Source organism: Serinus canaria, chromosome 14, assembly GCF_022539315.1.
Source record: "Serinus canaria isolate serCan28SL12 chromosome 14, serCan2020, whole genome shotgun sequence".
NCBI lineage: Eukaryota > Metazoa > Chordata > Aves > Passeriformes > Fringillidae > Serinus > Serinus canaria.
The window spans coordinates 9,592,063-9,617,074 of NC_066328.1; the positions used below are offsets into that span (position 1 = coordinate 9,592,063).

A 25,012-nucleotide genomic window follows, 5' to 3' on the forward strand; every position below is an offset into this window, starting at 1 on the left:
GTGTTGCAATAGAGCTCCCATTCTGTAAGGAGCTAATGAGAAAGCTTTTACAAAGACAGCCAAATATAAATGGATTTGCATTGGGTCAATAGGAATGTCCCTTCCAGTCTGTGGCCTGTGAAAGGAGCATCCTGGGTCTTCTCTAAATGGCTGAGAGAAAGAAAACACACAGATATCCTTCCTCACTTCTGTCCTTCACTCCTGTGGTTACTGCATGACTCAGGAAGAAGGAATTTTCTCCAGTGAACCACAGCCTAGTGGAGATATCTTCAATCCTATTTCACTGCTTTGTAGTCAGAGGGGGTTCATATCCTACTCTTGGCTCTTCCATATTTTCCCAAACCCCACTTCTTTAATTCCCTTTAAAAGAGGGATTTTTCCTTGTTAATTAACATTCACTTTAAGGAAATAACTTTCCCCTAATGAGGAAGAGCTGCGTTGCATTTGTGTCTTAAGATTTTCCTTTCAAAAGCCTCATGCAATATTTATACTCCTACAGTTAAAGTAAGCAAGAGAGCACTCAGAAGAGGTGCCCCTTCCAGATGGGTCACCTGCAAACCAGAGGAAGGAGACAGAAGGCAGGAGGGCAGGGATCCCCTCACCATCGTGAGGTCGTGTGCCAGTGATGCTGGCTCTGGTTTGGATTTGGAGTGGTGTGATCCGTGTCCCCGTCTGTTTCAAGAATTTGTTTCTTTTTGAGACTAATTGTTTAATTACTTCTGGTTTTTATATTCCCGCCCCCCACCCCGCCTTCCTATGGAATGGGGTAACCCTTCCCTACTGCACAGGACCTGTCATGGGACAGAGGCACAGTGTTTGCCATGGTGATAAGGCTGTGCTGGGGCCTGTAGTGAAGGACAAACCAGGGATTTCCAAACCAAAAGATTTGGTGAGGCAGACAGCTTAAGGGATAAAGGTGTGGAGGGAAGAGGCAGGAGTTTTAGCTGGAGTAAAAGACATTTAAGATCTTCACAGCATCTGGCCTGGGCAGTCATTAGGAACGTGGGTTTCAGAAGCAGCTGAATCTGGTGAAAATGTTGCACTCATTCCTGCAGTTTGCAGTACAGGAGCCAGCAGCATCCTTTGCTTTCCTCTTCCTTTCTGTAGTGTTTGTTTCTTAACTTTAGTATCAATTTCTTTTCAAAAACTGAAATGATGGTGTACCTCTCTTTAGAACATTCCTACCCTGTGCCACCATCCCGGAGCTCTTCTCCCGTTAACGCTCACGTGCGGCTCTTCGCAGTGGCGATGGAAGAGTTCGCAGAAGTCTCTGCGATAACCAACCCCATCCTCCCCCTCCCCAGCCCGCCGGCTTCCAGCAGGGACAGCATTTCACAGAACGGCTCCGGCTGGAAGGGGCTGGGAGAGCGCACGGGCGGGAGCGATGCTGAACGGGGCTGAGCGGAGCCTCGGGCGCTGCCGGCTGCTCTCGGTGTAGCGGCGGGGGAACCCGGTACCCCCAGCTAGGGCAGCGTGGTCACGGCCCCGCTGACCGGGGCACAAGGCTGCGGGGCAGTCGGTGTCGGTGCTGGGCTGTGGGTGTCTGTGCGGGGCAGTCGGTGCCGGTCCCGGCGGGGCGCGGTCCCTTTAAGGCCGCGGGTTCCCTGCAACGCCCGGCGGAGCCGCCTCGCGCCGCTCGGGGAGCGGCGTCACGTGGGGCGCGGCGGCCTCGTGACCGGCCGCGAGCGCAGCACCGGGGCCGCCGCTCCGCGCGCGCCGCTGGGGAGGGGCCGCTCCCGTCCCCTCCCCCCGCCGCGGGCCCCTCACGCCGCCGCCGCCGCCCCCGAGCTCCGGCGCCCCCGGGCGGGGCGGGGCGGCCGGCGCGCGCCGGGCCCGGCGCCGCTTCCTGGTCGGCCCCGCGGGACGAGGCAGCGCCGGCCCAGCATGGACAGCAAACCGCTGCTGCAGGAGCGGCCCCCCGCCTACAGCCCTGCTGCTCCGGGCGCGCCGGGCTACGACTACGGGCACGGCAACTACGGCGCCATCCCCGCCCCGCAGCCCGGCTTCCAGCCGCCCCCGCCGTACTCCTACCCGGGCGCCGCGGCCGCCCCAGGTGGGTCACGAGCGGCGCCGACTCCGAGGGGGCTGCGGGTGGGGGGTCCCCGGTGTGCGGAGCGGGCGCCCGAGCGCCCCGCTGTCCCTTTGCTGGGGCGGGGGGCGGCCGTGGGGAGGCCCCCGGGACTGGGCTGGGGGGCCGCGGGCTCGGGAGCCGGGTTGGGGCCGGCCGGCGGGAGCGGGGAGCCCTGGGCCGCTCCCGCGTGCGGCTCCCCCGGCACGGGGAGGCGCTGGGGCCGCCGCGGCTCCCCCGCTTGAAGGCAGCGCGGGGGGGCGGGTGCGCCGGGATCCCTTCCTTGCCTTTCCGAAGCGCCATCTCCCTTTGCCCTCCTTCCCTCGGAGCCCCTGAGGTGTTTGTGTTGTGTTCTCCCCAAACTCCCGGCTGGGGTCGCGGGCATTCCTCAAACGCGCGGGTTTTCTGCTCAGAAGAATGGCAGAACCACAGCTGTGCTTGGCACTGAAACGGACCCCAAACTTGTTCTTTGCCTGCACTTCGCTGTGCTCTGGTTAATGTTTGTTTTTTCTGATACACTTCAGTAGTCTGGGAGAGACTTAGGCAGGTGAGTAGATGCAATACTTTCATTAACAATTAATACTAACATCTGCCCAAAAAAGAAGTAGCCTCTCAGGAAAGAGGAATGCTTCAAAAGTTGTAGAAGTTACACAGCAGACACAGACCCCCGTCTCTGAGTCGAACCCTGAGGCAATAGATTGCTTTTCCTGGTGATAACTTGAAGCTTTTTTTCCTGCAATGTAGGTATTAGTGGTTATTTTCAGTTTGAATGGTGAGGTTACCAGACTTCACAGATGGATAACTTGATTGAAAAAAGGCTGAGAACTTGGGAAATAAGCTTAAAATGGATTATAATTGGGCAAATTGTGCCTTTATTACACTGTGTGCATCAAACCATCCATTTAGAAAGCTTTTTAAAGGCATAATTTAAAGTTTTTAATGTTAATAAAGCTCTTAAAGCCTTCTATCTTGTATCTACAGCCATTAAAATTACTCATTCTTTTGCTAACAACATAGACTTTCTGAAAGTTGGGTTTTTTTCCTATGCTATCCCTTTCTACTTGCATGCTATCACTCCTACCTTGCTTTCCAGTTAGAAACTTAGTACATGGAATTAAAGGTTGAAACTAGAGGAAGATTTATTCTTTTTCAAATAGTTTGTCTGCTGGAGTGGGACGTTCTTGATATATAACATCCAGAAGTGAAAGCTGTGGTCATTGTTTAAACAGTTTTTCCCGGGTGCTCAGCAGCATTGAAACAAAATCTTGAAGTTAATGATTAACTCAGTGTCCATTTGGGATGGTTAAATTGATACTTGGGTTTATGAAGTGGCTTTGTTATTAGATGTGCCAGGTGTTCCAGTTCTGATTTTGATAGAGCTTCAAGTGCTTAATCAAGACTACATTCCTGTTTATTATTTTCCATGTTTTGTTGTCATACTTGTAAACTGTCGTTGTACTGTGTGCCTTCTGTGTGGTGATTGAGGGTTTTTTCTTATTTTAGGATATGCTGTTCCTCCACCGACATCACAGCCAAACTATTCGAGCACGTACACCATCATTCAACAGCCTGCCACCACCACTTCTGTAGTAGTAGTTGGTGGCTGTCCTGCCTGCAGGTAAAATGGCTCTTGAGGAATTAAACTCAGTCTTGGGTTTTGTTATTTAATATAGAGGTATCCATATGGTTCCTTGGTTTTCAATAGCTTTTCTTGGTGGGTGTATTACAATTAACTGAAAAGGCACAAAGATCTTGGAGTGGAATGCTTTGGTTTGTGTTAGTGTGAGCTTGTCCTGGTGGGCTCCTGACATGTGCTATAAATAATGCAAGACACTTCAAAGATGACTTTGTTCTTTAAGATGGGGTAAAATCTGTAAGTGATACTTTTAATGAAATGGCACTTCAGTAACAAATGTAACAGGTCACTTCTTGGGGAGAGCATGACAGGAAGTCCTTTCTGATGTGTTTATGCCTGGTGATGGTGAGTAGTGTGATTTTATTGTGAAACTCTGTAATCTTTGACCATAGTCACTTCTGGTTTTCTGGCAGTACTGTGGAAGAACTTCTGCTGTTGTGGTGTGCGTTCCATTCCCAGTCCAAACTACAAAACCAGGCAGAGTGATTGTCATTATTGGCTGAAAACATTGGTGGCTTAAAGCTTTAAAAGATCTCTGAAAGTCCTTTAACTGCAGAAGAGTAGAGGAATTGATAGACCAGACCAAAAATGTCAGTCTGCTGCAGTGGTGAAAACCAGAAAAAGTGGTCAGCTGTTACATGGAGTTACAGCAAGAGGACAACTTCCCCCTTGGAGATCACAGCCATAAAAAAAGAAGGAGGCACTCAGTTTTCTCACTAGTGCTGTAAGTTAGCTGTAGTCCCTTTCACTTGTCACTTCTTCTCTTCCTGGGATATTGGCCATGGCTGAGGGCAGAGGGATTGCTGCTGGTGCAGTTCAGGCACTGCTCTGCCTGGCCAGCTGTGACTCAAATGCAGGCTCCTTCCCCTCTGTTAAAGTGTACAGGAGTTACCCTTGGGGTGTCTTGCAAGGAGGCACTTGATACTCTGCAGGTCTGAGCCCTTCCTTGCCTTTCAGAAGGTGTAGGAACCTGCCTGAGTAGCTGAAGGGATTCCAGTTTGGTGTGTGATGAGTGTGACAGAGGATGTCATATGGCAGAGGCTTGTGCCCAAGTGGTAAAGCTGATGTTTGTCTGAGAGTCAATACCTGCCTTCAAAGGTGGATTCAAATAAGAAGTATCCTGTGGTGTTATGTAAAAACAGGTGCCTGTTGAGATGGCACTAGTTAAGGCTGAAAAACCTGTACCAGCTGGAGCTATTGATCTAGAAGGTGTGCGTTTTAAACTGGGGGAAAGCAAGTGCTGAGCTGTTCAGAGGATGTGGTAGAGCCTGCCACCTGAGTGATTACATCAACACGCTGATGCTGTAGCTCAGCCAGAAGACAGGGCAGATGTGCATGGCCTGAAGAGAAGCAGGCAGTGTATTTATACACACAGGTTTTCTGGCCCTGACCCCAGGACAGCTCAAAACATTTCACTGGGGAAGTGCTCTTGGAAATAGCTTAAAATGGGGCTCTTGTTGCGTTATTTTTTCTTTTTTCTGGAAGTCCATAGAATATGCTGAGTTGGGAGGGACCCATCAGGATCATCTAGTCCAACTCCTGGCCCTGTACGGACACCCCAAGAATCCCACCATGAGCTTGAGAGTTTTCCAAACACTTGCTGAGCTCAGACAGGCTTGAGGCTTCTGGGACAGTCCAGGAAAGACTTATGAAACAGTCATTTGCACATATAATACATAACTTCAGCCAAATTTTTGAAAATAAGCATTCTGATGTCAGTGGTTTTTAAGTGATCTCACTTGAGTTGCTTTCTTAAGTCATCAGCTGTTCCCAGCTGGAAGTACCCATTGTGGACGCTTTCCTAAAGCAAATGCTCTCCACAAAATCCTAGTTTACTCTTGGATCCTCAGTTTCTGGTTTAGGCTTTGAAAAAAATAAATTGTGAGGAGAACTGTGAAATATTCTGGACCAGGGAATCCCAAGGATGAGTAACTGTATCTAGTAATGGTGTGTCAGTCTCCTTTGTCCTATTGCAACCTTAGTTCCTAATTGTCCTGATTGAGGAAAAATTCAATCCTCTTTGACTTCTCAAGACCTTAAACACAGTTCTACTTTACTTCCATGTCCTGGAAACCTATTTTATGATGAATGCAATGTGCAGCTATACTCTGAATACTGCCCTGAACAGAAAAGATGTTGAAGGGGCATTGAGAAATAGTAAAAGCTATTAATGGTACATAAAAAACTTTGTTATTAAACTGTCAGGTTGTAGGGGGATTCAATATAAGAAAATAAAGATAGTGTAGAAAGTAACCTTACCCCTAAGCAGTTGCAGCTGGGCCAATTATCAAAGATCAGGAGCAGGCCTGACTTTACCAGGCCACAGCTGTAACCAAAGAGAAGAAGAGTGCTATAAAAGAGTGGGGTGGCTGGTTGAGAAGGGAACTGGAGTCAGTTGGCTGCTTTGTGAAGAAGGAAGAGGCAGTGCTCTGAGGAGCTGCCCAAGAGAAAACACCAAGAAGGTATGAAACCTTTGCGATAAGGAGACAACAGTATAATAATTGCCCGTGCAATAAGATGACAACACCAGGTCAGTTGTCCTGTTACTTTCCTGATTTGATGGTGCATGATCGTTAGAGAAGTCCATCTGCTATAGATCACCAGGAAGAGCCTCGTGTGTGGCTGTGGGATGATGTAACTGATGGAGGAACCTAAGGGCCATCAAGAGGATTTCTGCCATCAGGAATACAAGGCAGTCTGTTGCCCTAGGGCATGTATTTGTGTTGCTGATTGAAATCAAAACCATTTCCAACTTAAAATATATGGTATTAAGGAGAAATATGCAGTGCTGGTTTCTTATTTGAATTGGTGTCTATTTTACTGCAGTCACGAGTTGCAGTTAATAAGCTGGCTCGAGTACAGTCCATCTCTAGGCTTTTTTTTTTTTTATGGTATTTAGTCATAAAAAGTACAAAGTTTCTCCAGCAGTAGCCTCTCTGAAGTTGGTAATGTGCCCGTGGTGACTGGTAATTGCATTCCTGCCCTTCTCCCTCTGAAGCACTGCTGCCATCTGAGGGATGACTCTCCTGTCTCTTGCTTAGAGCTATTCCTCACATCGAGCTCCTTCATCACTGGTCAGTGTTGCTTTCTAGTTACAGACTTCAGTTTTAATGTGCTCCATCCTTCCTTGCACTCTCAGAATGGCTTTGGTGGTTGGAGTCCTGTTTTCTCAGTGTGTGTTCTTCTCCCAGCCCTGATGTACAGAGAATTAAACGGAGTTGCACAATCTTGTCAGCTTTATGGCTTCTAGCTGACATTTAAGGTTTGGCCAAGTTGTGCTTTTAAACTATTTTATGTTCCTGAGTATGTGTTGAGTCATTACAGGCAGTGACTTTAGCTATCCTGCTGTGGAATTATCTTTTTAGCTTGGAGAATGCAGCCTGGCTGCTTTACTTGTGGTCACTTTCATTTTCTTTTTCTCTGTCTTTTGTTACTGGCGATAACTAACTGCTCAGGAATGTTTGCTTTCCTGTTATTTAACAGAAGAAAGTTCCTTTTAAAAACTGCAAACACATTTTCTTGATCTGATCTTGACTGCAAAAGCCAGTTCCCTCAAAATCTGGGGGAGAGCCTGTGATGGGCTCTGTTGGGTTTTTATTTCCTGTTCAACTGTATTCAGTTGCTTGGGAGAAAGAGCAGGGAAAAGGACCTCACACTGCTGCAGCTTTGATTTCTGACAGCTACAGTGCAGCTGCTGCTCCAGTGTTGTAGTGGGTCTCAAATTATGCCAATACTGAAGCTTCTTCCTGAACTGGAAGATAAGACAAGTTTAATTAAAACTGTATTTATTCTGAGATGTTTTACAGCATTCTCCCTGCTACTGGTGTGGTTTTGTTGTTGTGATGGATTTTTTTAATTTATTGGGGGTTTTTTTTTGACTTGACAAAGTTAAAACTTCTCAGGTTTCAGTTGAAATTTCATTTTCATCAATTTCACACATCTCCTGAGGAAATAGACTTTAGAAGAATTGCACTTAGGTGATCAAGTCCTTCCAAATTTCAGCCTTCTGCTTTTTCATTATTTCAGCCACTAATGATGTGTGGGCTTTGATAAAAGGCTGCTCAGGATACAGGCTTTCTATAGTTGTTCACTACTTAAACTTCATGTAAATATTCTTAGTATAATTTAATTATATTCACTGCTTAAATATGCAAGGAATTTTAAAAAAGGCAACAGCAAAACACCTGTTTAGAGAGCATGTCTGAGAGTGTGAGCAAACCTGAGGATTTTTGGTTTCCAGCAGCAAGCTGGAGATCCTTTTGGACCTTGTGAGTGCAGCAAACTCTGCAATACCTTTTTGAGAGTGCTGTGAAGAGGACAGGGAAGAAGAAAGCCTTGATGCAGCAGACTGGGGCAGATGCCACAAGGGCAGTTTGGAATTCCTAACTGGGAGAGCTGGGACCTTTCCCAGCTAAGCAGCAGGAAGCTGCTCACTGAACCTGCAGAGAGGAGGGATAGGGCTGTAGCGGGGTCCCAAATGAGAACAGCACAGCTCTGGCTGCTTCTGAGGGGTTTTGTTCCACTGGTCTGACCTGATTTGCAGACAACAATCAAAACACATTAATCTCATAAAGTCTCATTTCTTAGAAAACTAAGGCACAGCAGGAATGTTTTCCCTAATGGGACTGTATAAAAAGGGTAATCTGGTCTCTAATGCCTAGTCTGTCACTGGCCCCAAATTACAGCAATTTTTTTTTCTCAGAGTCACCATTTGTCTTGAAGAATACTTGTGTGATAGTTAGGATTTCATTGCAGCAATGAGCTGTCCTGGGAGAGAGGAGGGAGCTGCCCTTGTTGGTTTCTCAGCACAGCGGTGCTGGTGGGCTGTGTGTGCAGACAAGGGAGGAAAAGCCCCAGCAGGGCTCAGTGGGGTTCACCCTGCTGGATGTGCACCCACAGAGAGCTCTGGCTGCTGTGCCAGGCTGGGCTCTTGGTGTGCAGCCTTGAGGCTCATCTCCTGGTTAGGGCTGGAATTAAGGCAGCGGTGCTCCTGCAGCAGGGAAGGCTGCTGGTTTGGAGGCATTTCAATGAAGACAAACAGCTAGGTAAGGCTGCTCCCATTGCCAGGATTCCTCTGCTTCTGCATCCAGGCCTCTGTATAGGAAATGGGGCCTAAAGCACAAGGAAATTCAGATAAATCAATAAATACTCTTGTGCCTCTCACTTGGAAGTGATTTGTAAATATAATTGCATTTACATATATGTATATCTTGTGCTGAGGAGGACGAGCCAGTGGCTACATAGAGATTTGGGCTTCTTGTGAATGTGGATCAACAACCATTCAAGATGCCATCAAGCTGAGGCTGGAGGAGCTGATAGCCCTCTTCACAGAAATCAAAACTGTAAACATCCAGTGCTTACTCAGTAGTTCTATATAGAATTGTAAATTCTTTTTCTTCTGCAGCTGCAGGTGAGGTTTATGAACATAACTGCTGCTCTTGCATTAGCCAGGAGATGATGAAGAATCTCTGGCTGATTTTGTTTGTATGTTCAAAATTGAAGATTTATTATGTAGCTGCTATAGTCCATGCTTGTCTCTGGTCTGATGTTCCCATTCAAATCTAAACTTTGAAACACAACCAGGCTCTGTGGCAGAAGATGGGATATGATTTGAAAATTCCAGGTGGTTGGTCAGTGATCTTTGTGGAGGATAGATAGCAATGTTTTCCAGTGCAGTTTCTTTTCTTGTCTTGCAGAGCTTGTGGTACAATCAGCCTGTCTCTGGTTACCTGGGGTGACACTTTGAATGTGTTTGTAAGGTCTGAAAAATGCTGATAAGCCCACATTTAAATACTGTGATGTAGTGATAACTCTAAAAATGCATGTGTTAAATCAGACCAATGCTGTGTTCACAGATCTCATTATCAGCCCTCTCATCCTGGGCATTTGACTTAAGATCTTAATGTGAGAGTTACTTTGAAAAAGGGGTTTATCTGAAAAACAATTTGGTTTCAAGTACTTGTCAGTGGGCATAATTGACCTTACTGTATGGAGTTGGCAGCTGCAGTCCTAGCTTAAATGCAAGATGCTGCTTGCAGTATAAATAAACCTTTCCACTTTATTTTTAGAGTGGGAGTGGTGCAGTTATAATCAGCTTTTATGTGGTTTATGCAGTAGAAGAAAATTTATGTTTGGTTATGTTAGTGAATCCACAGTTTGAATATGGAGTCTCTAATTACTCCACATTTAAGGTAAGATATACAAGCAAAAAATATCCATAATCTCCCTTATAAAAAGTATTTTTTTTCTTTTTAAACTTAGTAACTGGCTAAGCAGTGGTTGGGTAAGTGTTCATCTAAAATTAGGTGCTGACATAAATCAGCAGAAGCCAAGAAGTGTTTGTGTGGCTAATGCTGTAATCACACTGTTAGACATGATAGGAGCTCTGAACCATCAGGTATGGTGTGGGGGTCATGCAGGCACAGCTCTGGTGAGTGTCCCTGGAGCTGCCTTGTTCTGCTGCTGGCCTGGGCTGTCCCTGGATCTGGTGTTGAATATGGATGGCAATTTTAAAATTTTTTGTTGTGGTTTGCACTATCACTGAATGCTTCTAAGTAACTCTGTTTAGGGGGAAGGGAGTTAAATTCTGTTTAAAGTGTCAAGGACATGTGCTGACCAGTGGACTTGGGCCCTGCAAGCTGATTAAGAAGGTTGATTGGAATGGGTTGGGGTGTGCTCATCACTGTTGGGGCAGACCAGCAGTACCCCATTGATCCGTCTGTGTTTGATTAGTGTGTTTATTCTTTAAGGTCACAATAGACTGCTTATACTCTTAACTGAGCACACTGGCTTACTTGTCACAAATGTGGGTTTCAGGGCAGGAGCTGAATATGGAATTAAGAGACAAGGAGAGGATTTCAAATCAGTAATGAAGCAGGAGTTGGGTGCCTGCAGGAAGGGACTGCTCAGTGTGTGTGAAAGGAAGAGAAGGCATTAGTGCAACAGCAGAGCAGGACAGGAAATACAACAGCTGTAATGTGCTGTGTGCATTTTCCAAATAATGTTATTTGTGATGCAATTGAAATGCCTGCCTGGAAAAGGGGCTTTGCCTGTCTTGGGTGGATCTGCAGTGTGAAAACTGAATCTTGAATTACTCAGAAACCTCGAGAGCGTGTCTGAGCCTCTCCATATATCCAGTGTGGAGTTACATCCAGTACATCCAGTGTGTCACTGGGTTAACCTGGGGAGAAGCTGAGGCCTCTCCTTCTGAGCTTGTGCTGCTGGTTTCTGTTTGCTCTGAGGATGGTCAGCATTTTGTGCATTTCCCAAGTGCAAATTGCCAAATTCAGCTGCTTCAACCAGACCTGATGGTTCTGGCTGAACACTGCAGTGTCCTTTTTGCCCCTGTATCTGTTACTGGTGTGTTCCCAACAGTCCTGAATTTCTTTGCATTCCAGCTCTAGTAGCAGAGTGTTCCAGGAGATGGCACTTCTCCGAGCTCCAGCTCTCAGGGCAGACACGTCGTTTTGCCACAACAATGCAAGATTACTTGAATATTGAATTGAATATCTGTGTGCCCAGAGAGATTAGAACAGTGAGAGATGAGCTCTGAAGAAGTGTTCTGCTTCAAGACACACTCCTCAGGAATTCAGATCCAACCCTTTTTCCTAGAGCTGGAACACATTTTGTAGAGTGAGTTTCAATAGTGCAGGTCCTACTGTTCTCTCCCCAAGGCTCCACAGCACTTCAGGAGAGCCTCCTGTTCTCTCCCCATGGCTCATGTTATGCTGAGTTTGTAGGAATAGCCACAGTGTCCAGCACAGGCTGCACAGCTCTGAGCTGTGGGACACTTGTGTGCTCAGACTCGAATCTACATGCTGATATGGTCTACGTTTTTTAGTTGCCTTAAAAGAATGTTATCTGAGGATATGAAATGATAAAGCTACTGCTGGGATCAATGGTAACCTGACAGTTCCTTTACTTTATACCAGATACAGAGTTAACTTCTATCTCTGCAAACAGAAATAAAGTGCATTAAAGTGAGGGAAAGCTTAAGGGGAACATGAAGTTGCGTAAGCAGCAGAATATCAAGAACACTTGGAAAAGCCTTTGGCTTCTGATGGTGGCTGAGGGGAAGGGGAATGGCTCCCAGGTTTAATCAGGTTGCTGTAAGGAAATGGTCTCTTGAGCCTGCGCCTTCCTTCCTTCGCTCTATTTACACATCCAAGAGCTTGTCCCTGACTGCTCCCAGGGGAACAGCAGCTTGTTGGCCTTGGCACCATGCTCACAGCCTGCACTTCAGGGTCACTCAGCTCTGCTTGCCTTGACTTGCACTGTACCAGGAGGATACATCTTGTTCAAGTGTTTTTCTTAACTCCAGATCGTGACTATTTAATGTAACTGCACAAATTTCTAAAGTCTGAATTCTCTGGTTTACTGTCTGTCTTCATTTTGGGGTATGCTCAGATACAGCACTTCAGAAAGGAGTGAGAGATTGAAATGGAGGTAGATTTCCGCTGTCATAAGACTGTGCTGAAACCAAATTTCCGTGTGGTCATGGAGTTGGAAGTCAGCTGGAGCCATGTGACATCAATAATTAGTTCCTCTGCAGTTGTAAAGAGAGATCAGTTTTGAGAAGTAAAAACCAGGAACAAACCCCAGACCTTGTACTTTATCTTGCCCTAGAAATGGTGTGCTTTCTCATGACTGCCAGAGCACTGAGTTGTGACTTGGGGCCAAACTTGTTGAGTGTCCTTTGACTGAGTCTGTTTTCCCTTTTTGCAGGGTTGGCGTGTTGGAGGACACCTTCACCTGTCTTGGTGTTTTGTGTGCCATTGTATTCTTTCCAATTGGGATTCTGTTCTGCCTTGCACTGAGGCAGAGAAGATGCCCCAACTGTGGGGCAGCTTTTGGCTGAGGGGCTGAATGTGGACGTGCTTACTGAAGCTACAACTGTTAGCATACTCTTTCTAATGTAAATGTCATGTACAATCATTTTATTTGCTTCAGACCTGTTTTGTAAAGTGTGAAGGAATTTAGTCTCTTGCATGTAATTTAAACTTAATCTTTTATGAGCATGTGCATTGCAAAACATGAAAACCTGACTTGTTTTCCATGTTTAGTGGCACCTGTTGAAAACTAAATAAAACTGCTTTTCCTTTTGCAATCCTCAACTTGTGGCTGGATTATTAAATATGTTACTGACATGTTTGGTGTAGTCTGAAAGCAGAGTAGTAATCCTAGCTACAACGAAGGGTATTTGCCAGAATCCTTATGATGATGATAAATGATGTTTAGGGCATAAGGTATTTGAGGGAAGTGTAAGTGCTGTGTGTGCTACCTCTATGGCAACAGCTCCTCTCCCCCACTGCAGGCACAAGTATTCACACAATGAGATCCCTGTTTTAATTAGTGAGGGTTTTGCTTTATGCAGGGGCTGGTGTTGGTTCACAGACAGCAGAACCTTCTGCCTGCAGCAGGAAGAACTTGGGGCAGTGCCAACCGTGAGCTGCCCCATGTAAAGGCTTTTGCATCTTAGATTCTTGAATTCTGATACTGAATTATTGAAAGCTCAGACAGGCTAGGGTGAGTTGCCTCTGCTGTGCTGTAGAAGATGGGCTGAGGTGTGGGGTGCCCTCTGAAAAGCTGGTGTTTCAGGTGGGGCTGGTGGGTGTTCATGCAGGGCGCTCTGGCAAACTGTCCTCGGCCTTGAACTTGAAAGGCAGGGTGAGAGGAGCCAGCACATGCTCATATACTATTTTTTGATATTAAGTATCTGAAAGGCATTTCACATGACTTGAATTCAGAAGTAGGCACCACTAAATAAATGAGCCAGGGGATGCTGCAGGAAACATGTGCATGTGTAAAATAGAATGATTTAGAGTAAGGATTAACCATGGGCACAGCTCTGCTCTGGCTGAAGTTAAAAGCTCAGTTTCACTTAACTCAGCTACTGCACTGTGCCAGCACTCAGGCCTTTGCTCAGCTCCTTAACCAAAAATTTTCAACTTTAAGCTCTTTTTCTTTTGGGTAGGCTACAGTACTGGAGGAACTTCAAAGGCAGCTTTTTATATTGGCGTTTTGAGAGAAAAACATGGCACTGCTTTATTCTGACCGTTATCAGACTAAAGTTTGACAACAGTTTTTAAAGACAAAATTATCATTGAAGAATGTGTTGACAGTGTAACATTAGGCTGCAAATGAGTTTCTATTGACTTGAAATTTGTGTGTGAACATTAAGCAAGGCATTACAAGTCTATTCTTAAGGGGATAAATATTTATTTATAACCTAAGGTATCTTTCTTACACAAAATAACATATAATCATTTATACAGGCAATTCTCTATTCTGGAATAAGGCAGTTGTTACATTCTTCTGTTTGGGGAAAAAAAAATCACTGTTATCTTCTTTAGGTGGCATATGCAGGCTTATATTCTAGAACTTACCATTGCAGCTTCCAAGTAATGAATGCCAAGGATTCTGAGCTATTACTTATTCTGATTCACTAGAGTATCCAAACTATCTCCAGTATTTTCACAATTCCTACTACAAAAAAGGCATACTGTAAAATCAAGCCCAAGTGCTCAAACACTAGCCCAAAGCAATTACCTCATTAGAAACTATAGGTTTAAAAAACATCAGAGCTCCATTCCAGTTTGTGTCTATTGTACAGTAATTACATTTAAATAAATTTTTAGGACATGTTGAGATATTAATCGTCATTGCTGAAACTGGGTGTTGATAAGGAGGAAGCAGATGTGCCTGACCCGTATGTTCATCGGATAATGGGTGCTGATCTGTCATTCGTTACTGTGGGTCTGAGCTTCACCGTTGCAAAGGGGTTTTCGCCACTGAAAAGAAATGCATCAAGTTACTTGAAGGCTTTCTGCAATCCAATCCCAAATTTATTCATCAGGTCTTTCACTGTCAAACAGTAAGTTATGGTTCTGAGACTCAGGGATTCTGTGCAACTCTTAGTTTACTTGAATTTTTAAAACGAGGTTACATATGAAGAATCACTTTTCAGTGAGCCAAAAAAGTTAATGCCCAGTTACATCTGGACTTTTTTAATAGCTCCCAGTCTTCAAAGATTTTTGCTTTTAACCATCAAAGTCAGTTAAAGAAGGATTTTAAGTCCTGCTCCCTGTCAAGCTAGTGGAGAAACATGTTTTTCTGAGAAGGGCCTGTGTATTGTGCTGCACTTGATGCCACCCTTGAGGAAAGTGCAACTAATTTTAGCCATATTGTTCTAGCAGTGACTGGGAAAGGTCACAGAGAAATTAATGATAAACATCCTTATTTCCTCTTATAATCAATAAAATTAAATAAGCCGGTATAAAAACATAGCAAAATTGGTGTAAAACTATTTTACCTTAGGAAAGGTGGTTTTATAATGCCATTCATGTCAGGTTTCTGTAAAAACAAAAAAAATATATATGTATTGACATGAATTTGTAGAAATATGCTACAGGTGATCTTGCTGTCCTGCAAAGGAAGAGAGACCCTGTAATTAATCTGTATGGCCAGTTTGGTTTTAGTACTTCAAATTTCAGTGCTGAACCAAAGCCTGTTGGGCTCTCCATTCCAGGCACTCTGTTTCAGGACCTCATTCTGCAGGTTCTTAACTCGTGCTTGGCTTGTGACTCCAATGAAATTGCTCAAGTACATCAGCTGTAAATAGACTTAGACCTTAGAATTAGGCCTAATTAACCCTTAAAAATAAGAAAAATGAACAAGTGCCTGAATTAAATGTTAACTGAACACCAACTCTCCTCAAAGCTATGTCAACTACTAAAGTATTTTTTTTATAATTGATAATGTTGTGCACATTACTGTCTTGTGTAGCACAGCAGGAACAGTTTAACTGTCAAGACCCATTCCTCATCTCTCCTCCTTGAAATCCTGAGCTATTTTTTCTGTGTATTCTGAAACAAAAATAAGGTCTTGAATCATTTCCTGCTTCTGCATAGGAGGCCCAGTGAGCAGACTGTTTTACATGTCTGTAAATCCTGCAGGAATGTCCAAACCAGCCCAGTATAATGTTGGGCTTGTTTCCAAAGCTTATGGAGATGTGGGGCTTGGTGAGTTGCACGGAAGCAGGAAAGACAAGGAAGTTCTGCAAGAATGAAAATAAATAGTGACTTTGGAACAAAACACTTGGTTGCAAGTGCAGGAGCTCTCCTCTAGAGTTGTCCTAAGATGGGGTCACAGCAGCTGCTGTGAGTTAGGAGGTGCCTCAACAAAAGTGGTCATTGTTCTATACTCCAGAAGTTCTAGTTTATTTTAGTCTTGCTTTCCCTGTAGAAATTTAGGTTATCAAAAAAGATGTATTTGTTTTCCACTCCTAGGAGCTATTAGTTTCCATTCTGGCTTCCAAAGAGATTGTACAGCTCTAATTAGAGCCCTGCCAACTGACTGATCTGCCATTCCTCTTGAGTTTCTGGTTCAACAGGAATGTTCGTCCATAAGCCTTAAGTTTATTCCTAAACCCCCTGACCTAATGCCACAAACCAAAACAGCCCTAAGGTGACTGTTCTGAGAATGGAGTGCCCCCAGCAGAACAGTGCAGGGATCCTGAGACCATTTCACACATTCCATAGTTCTTTAAGCTCTTTAGTCAGTCACCTGGTCCCACAGAACTCTCCCTGCTGGACTGGCACCTCCCAAGGGCTTTGGACATAATCACACTCGAAGGCCATGTGGATCCTGCAGGCTTCAACAGCAAGACACAGGCTAAGGGAGCTACCATAAATTCTGACATTACACCATTTCTAAGGCCCATGGATTTTTCATTCAAAAATGAAAACCAAAAATATATCAAAATACAGATGCTGGTCTTCAGAAAAATTTTAGAAGTTCCCAGATATTTGTTTTGAAAGTAACTGAACCCTGAGGTTTAGGTAATATTTCTTGATAATTTTATGCAGCAGAAAGGCTTCATTCCTCACAAAAAAAAAAAACCAAACTGTCCCAGAAACATCACTGCATAAACTACACACTTCCTACACCACAATGTTCATTACTGAGAAATAAACCCACTTACTTGAATGTGGATTCAAATATATATGCTAATGTTAAACTGTTCTGGCTCCCCCAAAAAGTGCAAATCTTTTCTGTAGGAATATTTAGATGGGGAAAAAAAAAAAGGGTATCCCAAAACATGACTCATAGTGAAATGGAGTAAGATCTCTTAACTGAGAGGAGCTTCACAAATCTCCAGCAACAACTTTCATGCTTTCTTTCACACTTTTTATATTTGTAAAGTGAGGTAACCTATTCCTTTAAGATCTAGACACAAGTCTGTGATTTGATACAAAAGTGATTGTAAAGGCTACTTCAGTTTTTACTGTAGGATTCACCAGATTACTTAGAAAGCAAAAACACCTGTCAGCAGGTCGACCCAAAATTTGTTTGGATGCTATATTGAGAGACAAAATATTTTAGTCATACCAAGAAATAATACCATTTTTTAGCTGGCAGCCAATTGTATTATTCTTTGATTCCTGAAGTTTCCCATGGCACTGACTGATAGAATTTTGCATCTTACTTTGGTACAGTGTCTCATATTTTTGAGAATTTCTTTTCATGTTTTACAGATTCCATGGCTGAGTTTTGCTGTGCAGGGTAAGTCTCTTGTTACTGTCAGTGATATCCCTGATCAATTCTTCTCCCTTCCTGTTAGGATGGATGGACTGAAATGCCAAAACCCCTGATATTCCTGCAGACAGATGGGTCAAAGGGCTGAGGTCAAGCACAGGTAGGTGAGTGGGAGATCCCAGGGCCTCATTTCAGAGCCCATCCCAGCAGGGTGCAGTGTTTGGGTTCACTTGGGTTCCCTGCACTCACCGGGCCTGCCTGCTCCGCTCTGTCGGTCGGAGTTTTCACAGCAGCACCTTTGGCAGGCTCCATCCGTCTGTCTGTCTGTGCAGCCCCCAGGTAGTCTGGTGGTGGGAGGACAACTTCCCCCTTCTCCACAAGGTTCACAGAGCTAACACTTCGGATTGGTGCAGGGCTGCAAGACAGAACCCAACAAACACCATTCTCAGACGCCAGAATCCACCTGGCACTTCTCTGCTGCACCAGGAAAGCTTGGAAATGCAGGAAGTGAATAATGGTGCAGTGTCCTGGAGCCAGGGGGAGTCTGAGCTAAGGCTGTTCCAAAGCTACTCCTTGGGTCTGTGTCTAACCATTAAAACATTATTAGCATAATTAAGGCATTGTACTACAGACTATTAGAGAGTATTTACTGTACATGTTACTGAACTTTAAAAATAACATTTAAAATATATGTCAGCGAAGATCTGGGCATTTCTGCAAGTGCCACCCAAAATGTTACCTTGGCACTGGGGCAAAGGCTTTTTCTTCTGCTGATTCATCCAGTGGTCTGGTGTATGATGATGGAAACCATCCTTTTCTGTCAAGGGAAAGGTGTTTTATGTTATATACAATTGGAAAGATCTTTCAAGATACAATGGTAGACTCAGCAAACAGATTTAATTTTTGAAGAAACCAACTTCTGATGATGCCAGATTAGTGTGTAAAACCAAATATGTGCAAAGATTTTTCCTTAGAGGAAGACCAAGTCCTAGTCAGTGACAGCTAGTAAAAAAGGTTGAAAACCATTTACTAATATCTGCTAACATAATCTGGTGAGACACACTTTTACTTCATGTTCAAGGTGGGTAATGATTATCTTACAGTCTGGTTGTGTCGTGCTCCCCATAAAGCCAGCCATCCTTTTCCTCAGCCACCAGCAGGGTGATGACATCCCCCTGGGCAAAGCTGAGCAATGTTTTGTTGTTTCCAGCAGTATGAGGGAAGATTGTCTTCACTTTTTGCCTTTTCATTATATTCAACCCCGTGGCAACAGAAGTTGACCGTGATAAACTGGCATCATCTGAATTCTCTGTCAAAAAAAGAAAAAAAAAATTAGACACACAGAAATAAATGCAATTAGTAATCTGAGAGGAAAAAAATAAAGGATAACTCAAGTGAAAATGGAGACTTTGTACTTAGACACCTCTCACTGCCAAAGTTTCTTATCACCATGAAATTCTTAACTGCATATGCATTTATATGCACATACCCAGCATAATAAAGTGGAACCAACAGGCAGAAAAAGTTCTGTGAGTTTTAACTGGCTACCTCTTTCCTCTTTTGGTGTGAAAAGTACTAAACAATCACACCTGTAAAAGACCTTTGAAAATTTTCCCTTCTGAAAAATGGAACAGTGTATAAAATCCAACTGACACTTTCAAATGTGCCTCAGCACTCAGCTTCAGCATTGAGAAGACTTGCAGATACTCAGCACTTTCTGCACACCAGATGTTTATCGAAAAAATATAAAGGAGGGCTTAAAACTGTATGTTATTTGATTATTTTTAAGGAAGAAATGCTGGAATTTCTATTACACATTGAAGAGTTCTTATGTCTTATCCTCTGGTCTAGGCCTAGTTGTTTCACATATCACAGAAAGTATAAAAATCAATAAATTAGACACTTGGGAAGCAAATCTTATTAGGATTTAAAATTTCAGGAAAAGAACTACAAGACTGTGCATCTGGTCCCATGTGCATTTCTCCCTTACTGCTACGTGCCCTTAAAGTAAGCCAGGTGAGACTGTCAGTGTTTGTGCACTGAAACACTCAGATGTATCCTGTTCAAAATCATGGAATGCCTTCTGCTGATAACATTTCAAGCCATGACAGCAGTTAAGTTGGGTTAATCAGTGACACACAGAAAGTAATTAAAATAGAAATGACTTATCCTGACCTGCATTTAACACATCTCTCTTCCGTTAGGTAAATGATATAAATCCTTTATAAGGGCCATTTCCTACTCCTTATACATCCTGAAATTCACATCATAGCAGCTGAGCAGCCCTGAGGTAATTTTGAACAGTGCAGGCTGTCATTCACACTTACCCAGTTTGCAGGGAAGGGACACTCACCTGCTGAGTGATTCATTTTTTCAGAAGGTGCTTTGGGAGCTGTTGCAGGATTGTTGAACATATCCACGAGTGGGCTCGTGTATGCCCTGCCTGTGGGGGCTGGGGGCACTTTGGATACATTTTCTTGAGGATAAAAATCATTTCCAATCTGGAGCCACAAAAACAACAGTATCACAATACTGAGGAAACAGCAAGAACTTTTTTGCAAGATTAAATTCTAGAGAGCAATGCTTAAATATTCCTAAAGGATACACATTTAAACATGACATAAAGCCCATGTGTTCCTATGGAATTGCTGATTGAAGGTTTGTAAGAGGCTTGATCAACACTTGCTAGTGGGAATGCTACAATAGCTTTTTTTCTGCAAATAGCATGATGATATCCAGATTTTTCTCATTTAGAAGTTTAATCTTTTAGAAATTCAACAACTAATGATCACACAGCATATGAACCAGAAGAAATGAGAATTTCACCTGTATTCCAATAAGCTAATAATCATGACAAGAAGAAGGAAAAAAACCCAGAAAATAACATTTTTCTTAAGTTTACATTGAACTACTGAGTATGTAATGCTATTACTTAGAGACAAGAATGTAGGAAATGGAATGGCTGGAACAAAAATGCTTCAGGAAAAGTCCTGGGCACCCAGCTGAGAACTGAGCCTTGCTTGGACACGTACTCCTCCCTTCCCTGCTCAGTATCTTCCCCATAGCAGAGCTTCAGCTCAAAGATCTTGGTTCCATACCCAAGCCCAGCATTTCCAGCTGGGATACACCATGCTGAGGTCCAGCAGAACCTCTTGAAGCCTGTCCACCCCCACTGCAGAGCCCATGAGGAGCAGCATACCAGGGTGTTTCTCTTCACCATCGGCGAGGGCTGCGGCGTCCCCGAGACCGGCGTGGAGCCAGGGGTCCTGATTTCATCTATCATCATTCTGACTTTTTCAGGCACTTTGGTGGCATCACTACAGATTTCCTCCCACCCAGGCAGCTTGGATTTTAGGAAGTCTGCACACTGCATCCAAATTAAAAGATACTTGTCAAAGATAGGCTTTGTCATAAAATTGCACAAATCTACTGGTTAACTTGCATTATACCAGAATGTTTACACTAGCAAAATGGAAGTATTTCCTAAGATTCTTCTAAGGAATACTTCTTTGAAACAAATAAGATGTTGTAAAAATATCTCTTTTGCAGGGTCAGGTATTGGAAGTACCTGATCAGTCCATGTATTTTTTTCTTGATACATGATTTTAAAAAATTCAGTAACCCTTGATTTTTGCTGCAATACATTTCATAGAATAGTGTATTGTAAACATTTTCTGTGAACTGGGCAAAAGACTAGTCTGGCACTTCAGTTCTTCTTAGCTGTTTCTGACAGTCTGGTCTACATGCTGCAGGAAACACTCAATGCTCCTGTGTGCCTGGATTTCAGGAGTTTCATTTCTGTTTACACTCACAGCACTCACCTGAACGTGATAGAAGTGCATGTGCTGGGTAAAGCTGCAGTGCTTGTCAACCAGGAAACAGAACCTTCTTTTCTCTTCAAGGAGAGCTTCTCTACAGCCTTCTGCAATAAATCTCTGAATATCACTTTGTCGAGAGCTCACGGTTTCCAAATACTGAGGGAGAAAGGGAAAAAAATCACAGAGAGCCTCTAAATTTTATTTGATGCTATATCCAACTAGTTAAGTAAACTAAAAGCCTTAGAAAAGCTTTTGGAAAGGCAGGATGGGATAGGGTGGCTCTGCTTCTGAGTCCCTCTCTTTTCCTGCACAGATCTGACTTCCCTGATCCCATCAGGTGAATGTATATTGTCCTTACAGGCAATTGACAGCCTATTTAGGGGTTGTGAGGGGGGTGTGTGTGGTGTGTGTTCAAATTAGACTAATGACCTTTGTCTGCACCACCACAGCTCCATTTATTCACACAAAGCTGGGATCAATCTCTGCTTCATTTTGGGGTGGGGTATGAGTTACTAAAAAGACTGAACTGTATTTATCTGAGATTATGAGGATTCATTAAATGCTAATCCTTGAACTCAGACCCAGAACCTTCAAAAAACCCTCAATTCTTATGAAAGCAGGTTAAAAGACAGGCAGTAAGAAATAGGAGCTACTGTTACCTACACTTACTGTACTGTGTTATACACAGAGAGTTTTTAAAAATTAAAATAGATATGGAGAAAAAAATATAAGCTAGCAGGAAGTACAAGTGTCATGCAAGTAAAAATATCAATGGCAAGTTTCAGAGAGACACACGACAATGAGAATCTGATTTACTAATTTTAAAACAATTTCTCTTCAGTGTCTTGCCATTTCAGATTTCACCTCAAGATGGCAATGCTGGATTAAGGGCAGTAGGAAAGGCAGTAACACAAGTTTGCACTGTCTACTTAGGGAAATGACTCCGTAGCAAATTACTACTGAATTTGCATAGTTTAGCTGGCTCCCAGAGTAGAGCTCTGTATACAGGGGTAGTTACAGATCAATTATTGGTCAAGGGATGAAATCTAGGAACCAGAAGTCTCTGAATAGGTACACTGGAGCAGTGAGAGCTCAGTTGCAGCTGCAGTACAAACTCCAGGAGTGCCTTTAGCACACACCAGCTCTGAGGAACCATTAACTTTTTCTGTTGACCAGGTCTCATACAGAGAAAGAAACAATATAAGAGACAATGCACTGACCTCCATTTCTTTGTGCTCATACTTCGTTACATTTCGTGCTCCTTGGCTTTTCCTTCTGATTTTTTTCAGCTCAGCCTGAGACTTCTCTAAAGAATCCAGTTTGCTTCTGTGTTCAGTTTGGTACCTTTTTAAAGTTGCCTGCAATCAAAGCATTTACATAATTTCATAATGCACTCAGCCCTATATCTGGGTAAGGGACTGAAAAGCATTACTGTGATCTCAGATATTGCTCACACACCCCAGATGACTTCAGCAACTGCTGTAGTTTATAAGGAGCTATGAAGTCATATAGGGGTTCCCTTTTTAACTTAAATTTAGCATGAAAATTTTGGCCATCTTTATATATATAAAGTGCATTTCTATTAAAATTTGTATCACTTCATTAAATCTTGGGAAACGACATCTAAAAAAATTATTTGATTAGCAATAGACAAATAAAAAAGTAGTTTTAGAATTGAATGTACTTACAGTCATATATTTTACATCCAGGTCTGTTTTCTTCTCCAGTTCAGATATAATTTCTTTATGAAATTTTTTGAACTTTAAAACAAATGAATTAAGGGTTATTAAAAATTGGCAAAAGTAGTTTATAATTTCACAAGCAAAATTAATTAGAAGAAATTATTTAACTTACACTCTCCTCTAGACTGTCATTAAGTTTCTTGTGTGTTCTTGAGATTTCTATCAGAACTTGGCCTGTTGATAAACATACAATTGTATTGGTTTCTTTCTTAGACTTCTGAAGTTAATTAACAAAGAGCAGTAATAAAATACATTTAACTGAATACTCATTAATGGTTACATTAAGAGGGGTAGAAAATTTCTTGCTGTTGCTCATCACAGCAGCTGAAATGAATAATTCACTCTGGCCACAGACAAACCAAGCAGTTCATAAGTGATAGAAGAATAACTAATCATGCATTGTTATGCAAAAGGGCCCTGGAGTGCCAGGAAATGCTCCCTTCTCTCCAGAGCAGCTCCTGTTGGTTTAGTTAGCAGCCTCTTTTCCTGCCAAGTCAGAGAATAGCACACAAGTTGTTACTACCCAAATAGCTGCTATCCATTTCATAGTCTGAAAACTAAACTTCAATGTTTATTAAGTTACTGCACCTTCAGAGTCAACAAAGCAACCTTTCAGTTCCCTCACTGCACACCTGCTAAAACAGACCTGCTCCACACAGGAATTCCCACCTGTGCTGCATTAACCAACAGCCAAGGCAGAGCAGATTGCTCAGCATCCTCACACAGACCCCGAATATCCCATTCTGCTCAGCTGCCTTCCAGCACAAACTCACACTGCCCAGTCAGGACTGTGAGCAGCTGGAAGCTGAACTGTTCCCTTTTGCTTCAGGAGGACACAGAGGAACCATCTCTCCATCTTTGGGTGTGGCTGTACGTGCAAGGCAGTGAGAGCCGCGGGCTGGTGCTGCCCTGCCTGCAGCCAGCCACATCACCCTGCCTGCTGCTCAGGCCACGTCAGCCCCACGCCCTTCCGTGCCCTGGCACACAGACAGTGCCAGCCCTGAATGGGAGGTGGCAGCACTGCTGAGGAGAGCAGCTGAAGGGCCCAGTTTGGCTGCACCCAAATCAGAGCAGGCACTGCTCCCAGCTCCTGACCAGGGGCCGCTACCAGAACTGGAACTGCCGGGACCCTGATCAGATCCACAGACTGGGCTGCATGTGGAAGCCTTGACTAGGGATGTGTTTTCCAGGCACTCCATTTGCATGGCAGGACTGGCAGGTTCAGTTTGACAGCTGGTTCCCTGGCACACCTCCTCCAGTGATCCTTGAATCCCTCAGTCACCCTTGCAGCTGTCCCAGCTGGATTTGCCACAGGTACCTGCAGTTGTGCTGTCCTCGTGCACAGGCAGGGCTGCAGAGTGACCACAGTTCTGTAATTCCTGCACATCACTGGCAGTCACTGCATGGGGCTGTGTTTCCCTCCTATTTGCCATCTTATGCAATTCTAGTTTCCTTTTTTTTGAGTTAAAATAGAAAGGATGCATAGTGCTCAACATGCTGCTGTATGAATTTTGTTTTCTGCCATCCATATTTGAGAACCCCTGAGCAAAAACTTATCATCCCATAATGCTTCAGATTGTTCAGCTGTTCAGAAGATCTCCCAGGAGATGCCAATAATTTAAATAATTAGCTCAATAAATGAATGACAGAACTCTTTATGAGAACCTTCTCATCTTCTTTCTCGTCTGCACAGACATCCGAGCCTGTCTCCCCAGAGATCAGGCTGGTGACTTGGTAACCTTCTCAAGCAGAAGCATCCCCATGTCCATGGATGTGTTACCACCTTTCTCCCTTCTTATTTGTCATTCTCCAGTTACATCATCTCAAAATCTTCTCTTCTTTGACATGAGAACCACATCTCTTGTGAAGCAGCAGGACACAGCAGATTTTCAACTAAATCTTACAAAATGTGGGTCTGCATTGTTGTTTATGGGGAAACATCAGGTGGTAGAGGAGGAAACACACATGTCTCTCCTGGCTTTTCAGGAGTCCCTCTTCCTGCTCCAGTGCCCACCCCTACCTCTCTTTGCACAACAGACTGCAGGACACTTAAGAGGAAAGAATTGGAATGCAGTGAGAACAGACAGCCCCTTGACTAGCAAGAAAAGGAACTCACAAAGACAGGGGAGTGCTTTTTATTTTTTTTAAATATATATAGTTTTTCTAAGTTAAGTACAGCCCACAGAGTGCTGTGGTTTTTTTGTTCATATTT

General features: G+C 43.6%; 2 protein-coding genes and 1 long non-coding RNA gene across 5 annotated transcripts in view; 2 read left to right on the forward strand and 1 right to left on the reverse strand.

Moving 5' to 3' along the window:
• Positions 1-1,669: 1,669 nt before the first annotated feature.
• On the forward strand, positions 1,670-12,817 carry BRI3 (brain protein I3). The gene is made up of 3 exons (XM_050980175.1): positions 1,670-2,053; positions 3,572-3,686; positions 12,429-12,817. The coding sequence occupies exons 1-3, from the start codon at positions 1,885-1,887 to the stop codon at positions 12,559-12,561; spliced, it is 417 nt and encodes a 138-aa protein (XP_050836132.1). The 5' UTR covers positions 1,670-1,884; the 3' UTR covers positions 12,562-12,817.
• A 1,081-nt stretch (positions 12,818-13,898) lies between these two features.
• BAIAP2L1 (BAR/IMD domain containing adaptor protein 2 like 1) overlaps positions 13,899-25,012 on the reverse strand; it is a 32,275-nt gene continuing 21,161 nt past the window's right edge. The window contains exons 4-14 of one of the 3 annotated variants that reach the window (XM_050980125.1): positions 22,913-22,974; positions 22,747-22,818; positions 22,279-22,416; positions 21,062-21,214; positions 20,440-20,607; positions 19,594-19,741; positions 18,342-18,549; positions 17,980-18,057; positions 17,490-17,655; positions 15,016-15,128; positions 13,899-14,494 (exon numbers count right to left, since the gene is read on the reverse strand). In XM_050980125.1, coding sequence (XP_050836082.1) covers positions 14,419-14,494; positions 15,016-15,128; positions 17,490-17,655; positions 17,980-18,057; positions 18,342-18,549; positions 19,594-19,741; positions 20,440-20,607; positions 21,062-21,214; positions 22,279-22,416; positions 22,747-22,818; positions 22,913-22,974 — 1,382 coding nt within the window. In that variant the 3' untranslated portion in view covers positions 13,899-14,418. The remainder of the gene's footprint in view (positions 14,495-15,015; positions 15,129-17,489; positions 17,656-17,979; positions 18,058-18,341; positions 18,550-19,593; positions 19,742-20,439; positions 20,608-21,061; positions 21,215-22,278; positions 22,417-22,746; positions 22,819-22,912; positions 22,975-25,012) is intronic. The other 2 variants (XM_009091846.4, XM_018915919.3) reach the window with 2 other exon arrangements.
• LOC127060160 (uncharacterized) overlaps positions 15,135-25,012 on the forward strand; it is a 41,138-nt gene continuing 31,260 nt past the window's right edge. Inside the window, exon 1 of the long non-coding RNA XR_007778843.1 lies at positions 15,135-17,400. This is a non-coding gene — a long non-coding RNA (uncharacterized LOC127060160). The remainder of the gene's footprint in view (positions 17,401-25,012) is intronic.

Excerpts from the sequence above, each read along its gene's own strand:
- BRI3 (XM_050980175.1), top strand. The coding sequence starts at position 1,885 with ATGGACAGCAAACCGCTGCTGCAGGAGCGGCCCCCCGCCTACAGCCCT. Across the intron at positions 2,054-3,571 it reads GGGCGCCGCGGCCGCCCCAG|GATATGCTGTTCCTCCACCG; the intron begins GTGGGTCACGAG and ends TTCTTATTTTAG. Across the intron at positions 3,687-12,428 it reads GGTGGCTGTCCTGCCTGCAG|GGTTGGCGTGTTGGAGGACA; the intron begins GTAAAATGGCTC and ends CCCTTTTTGCAG.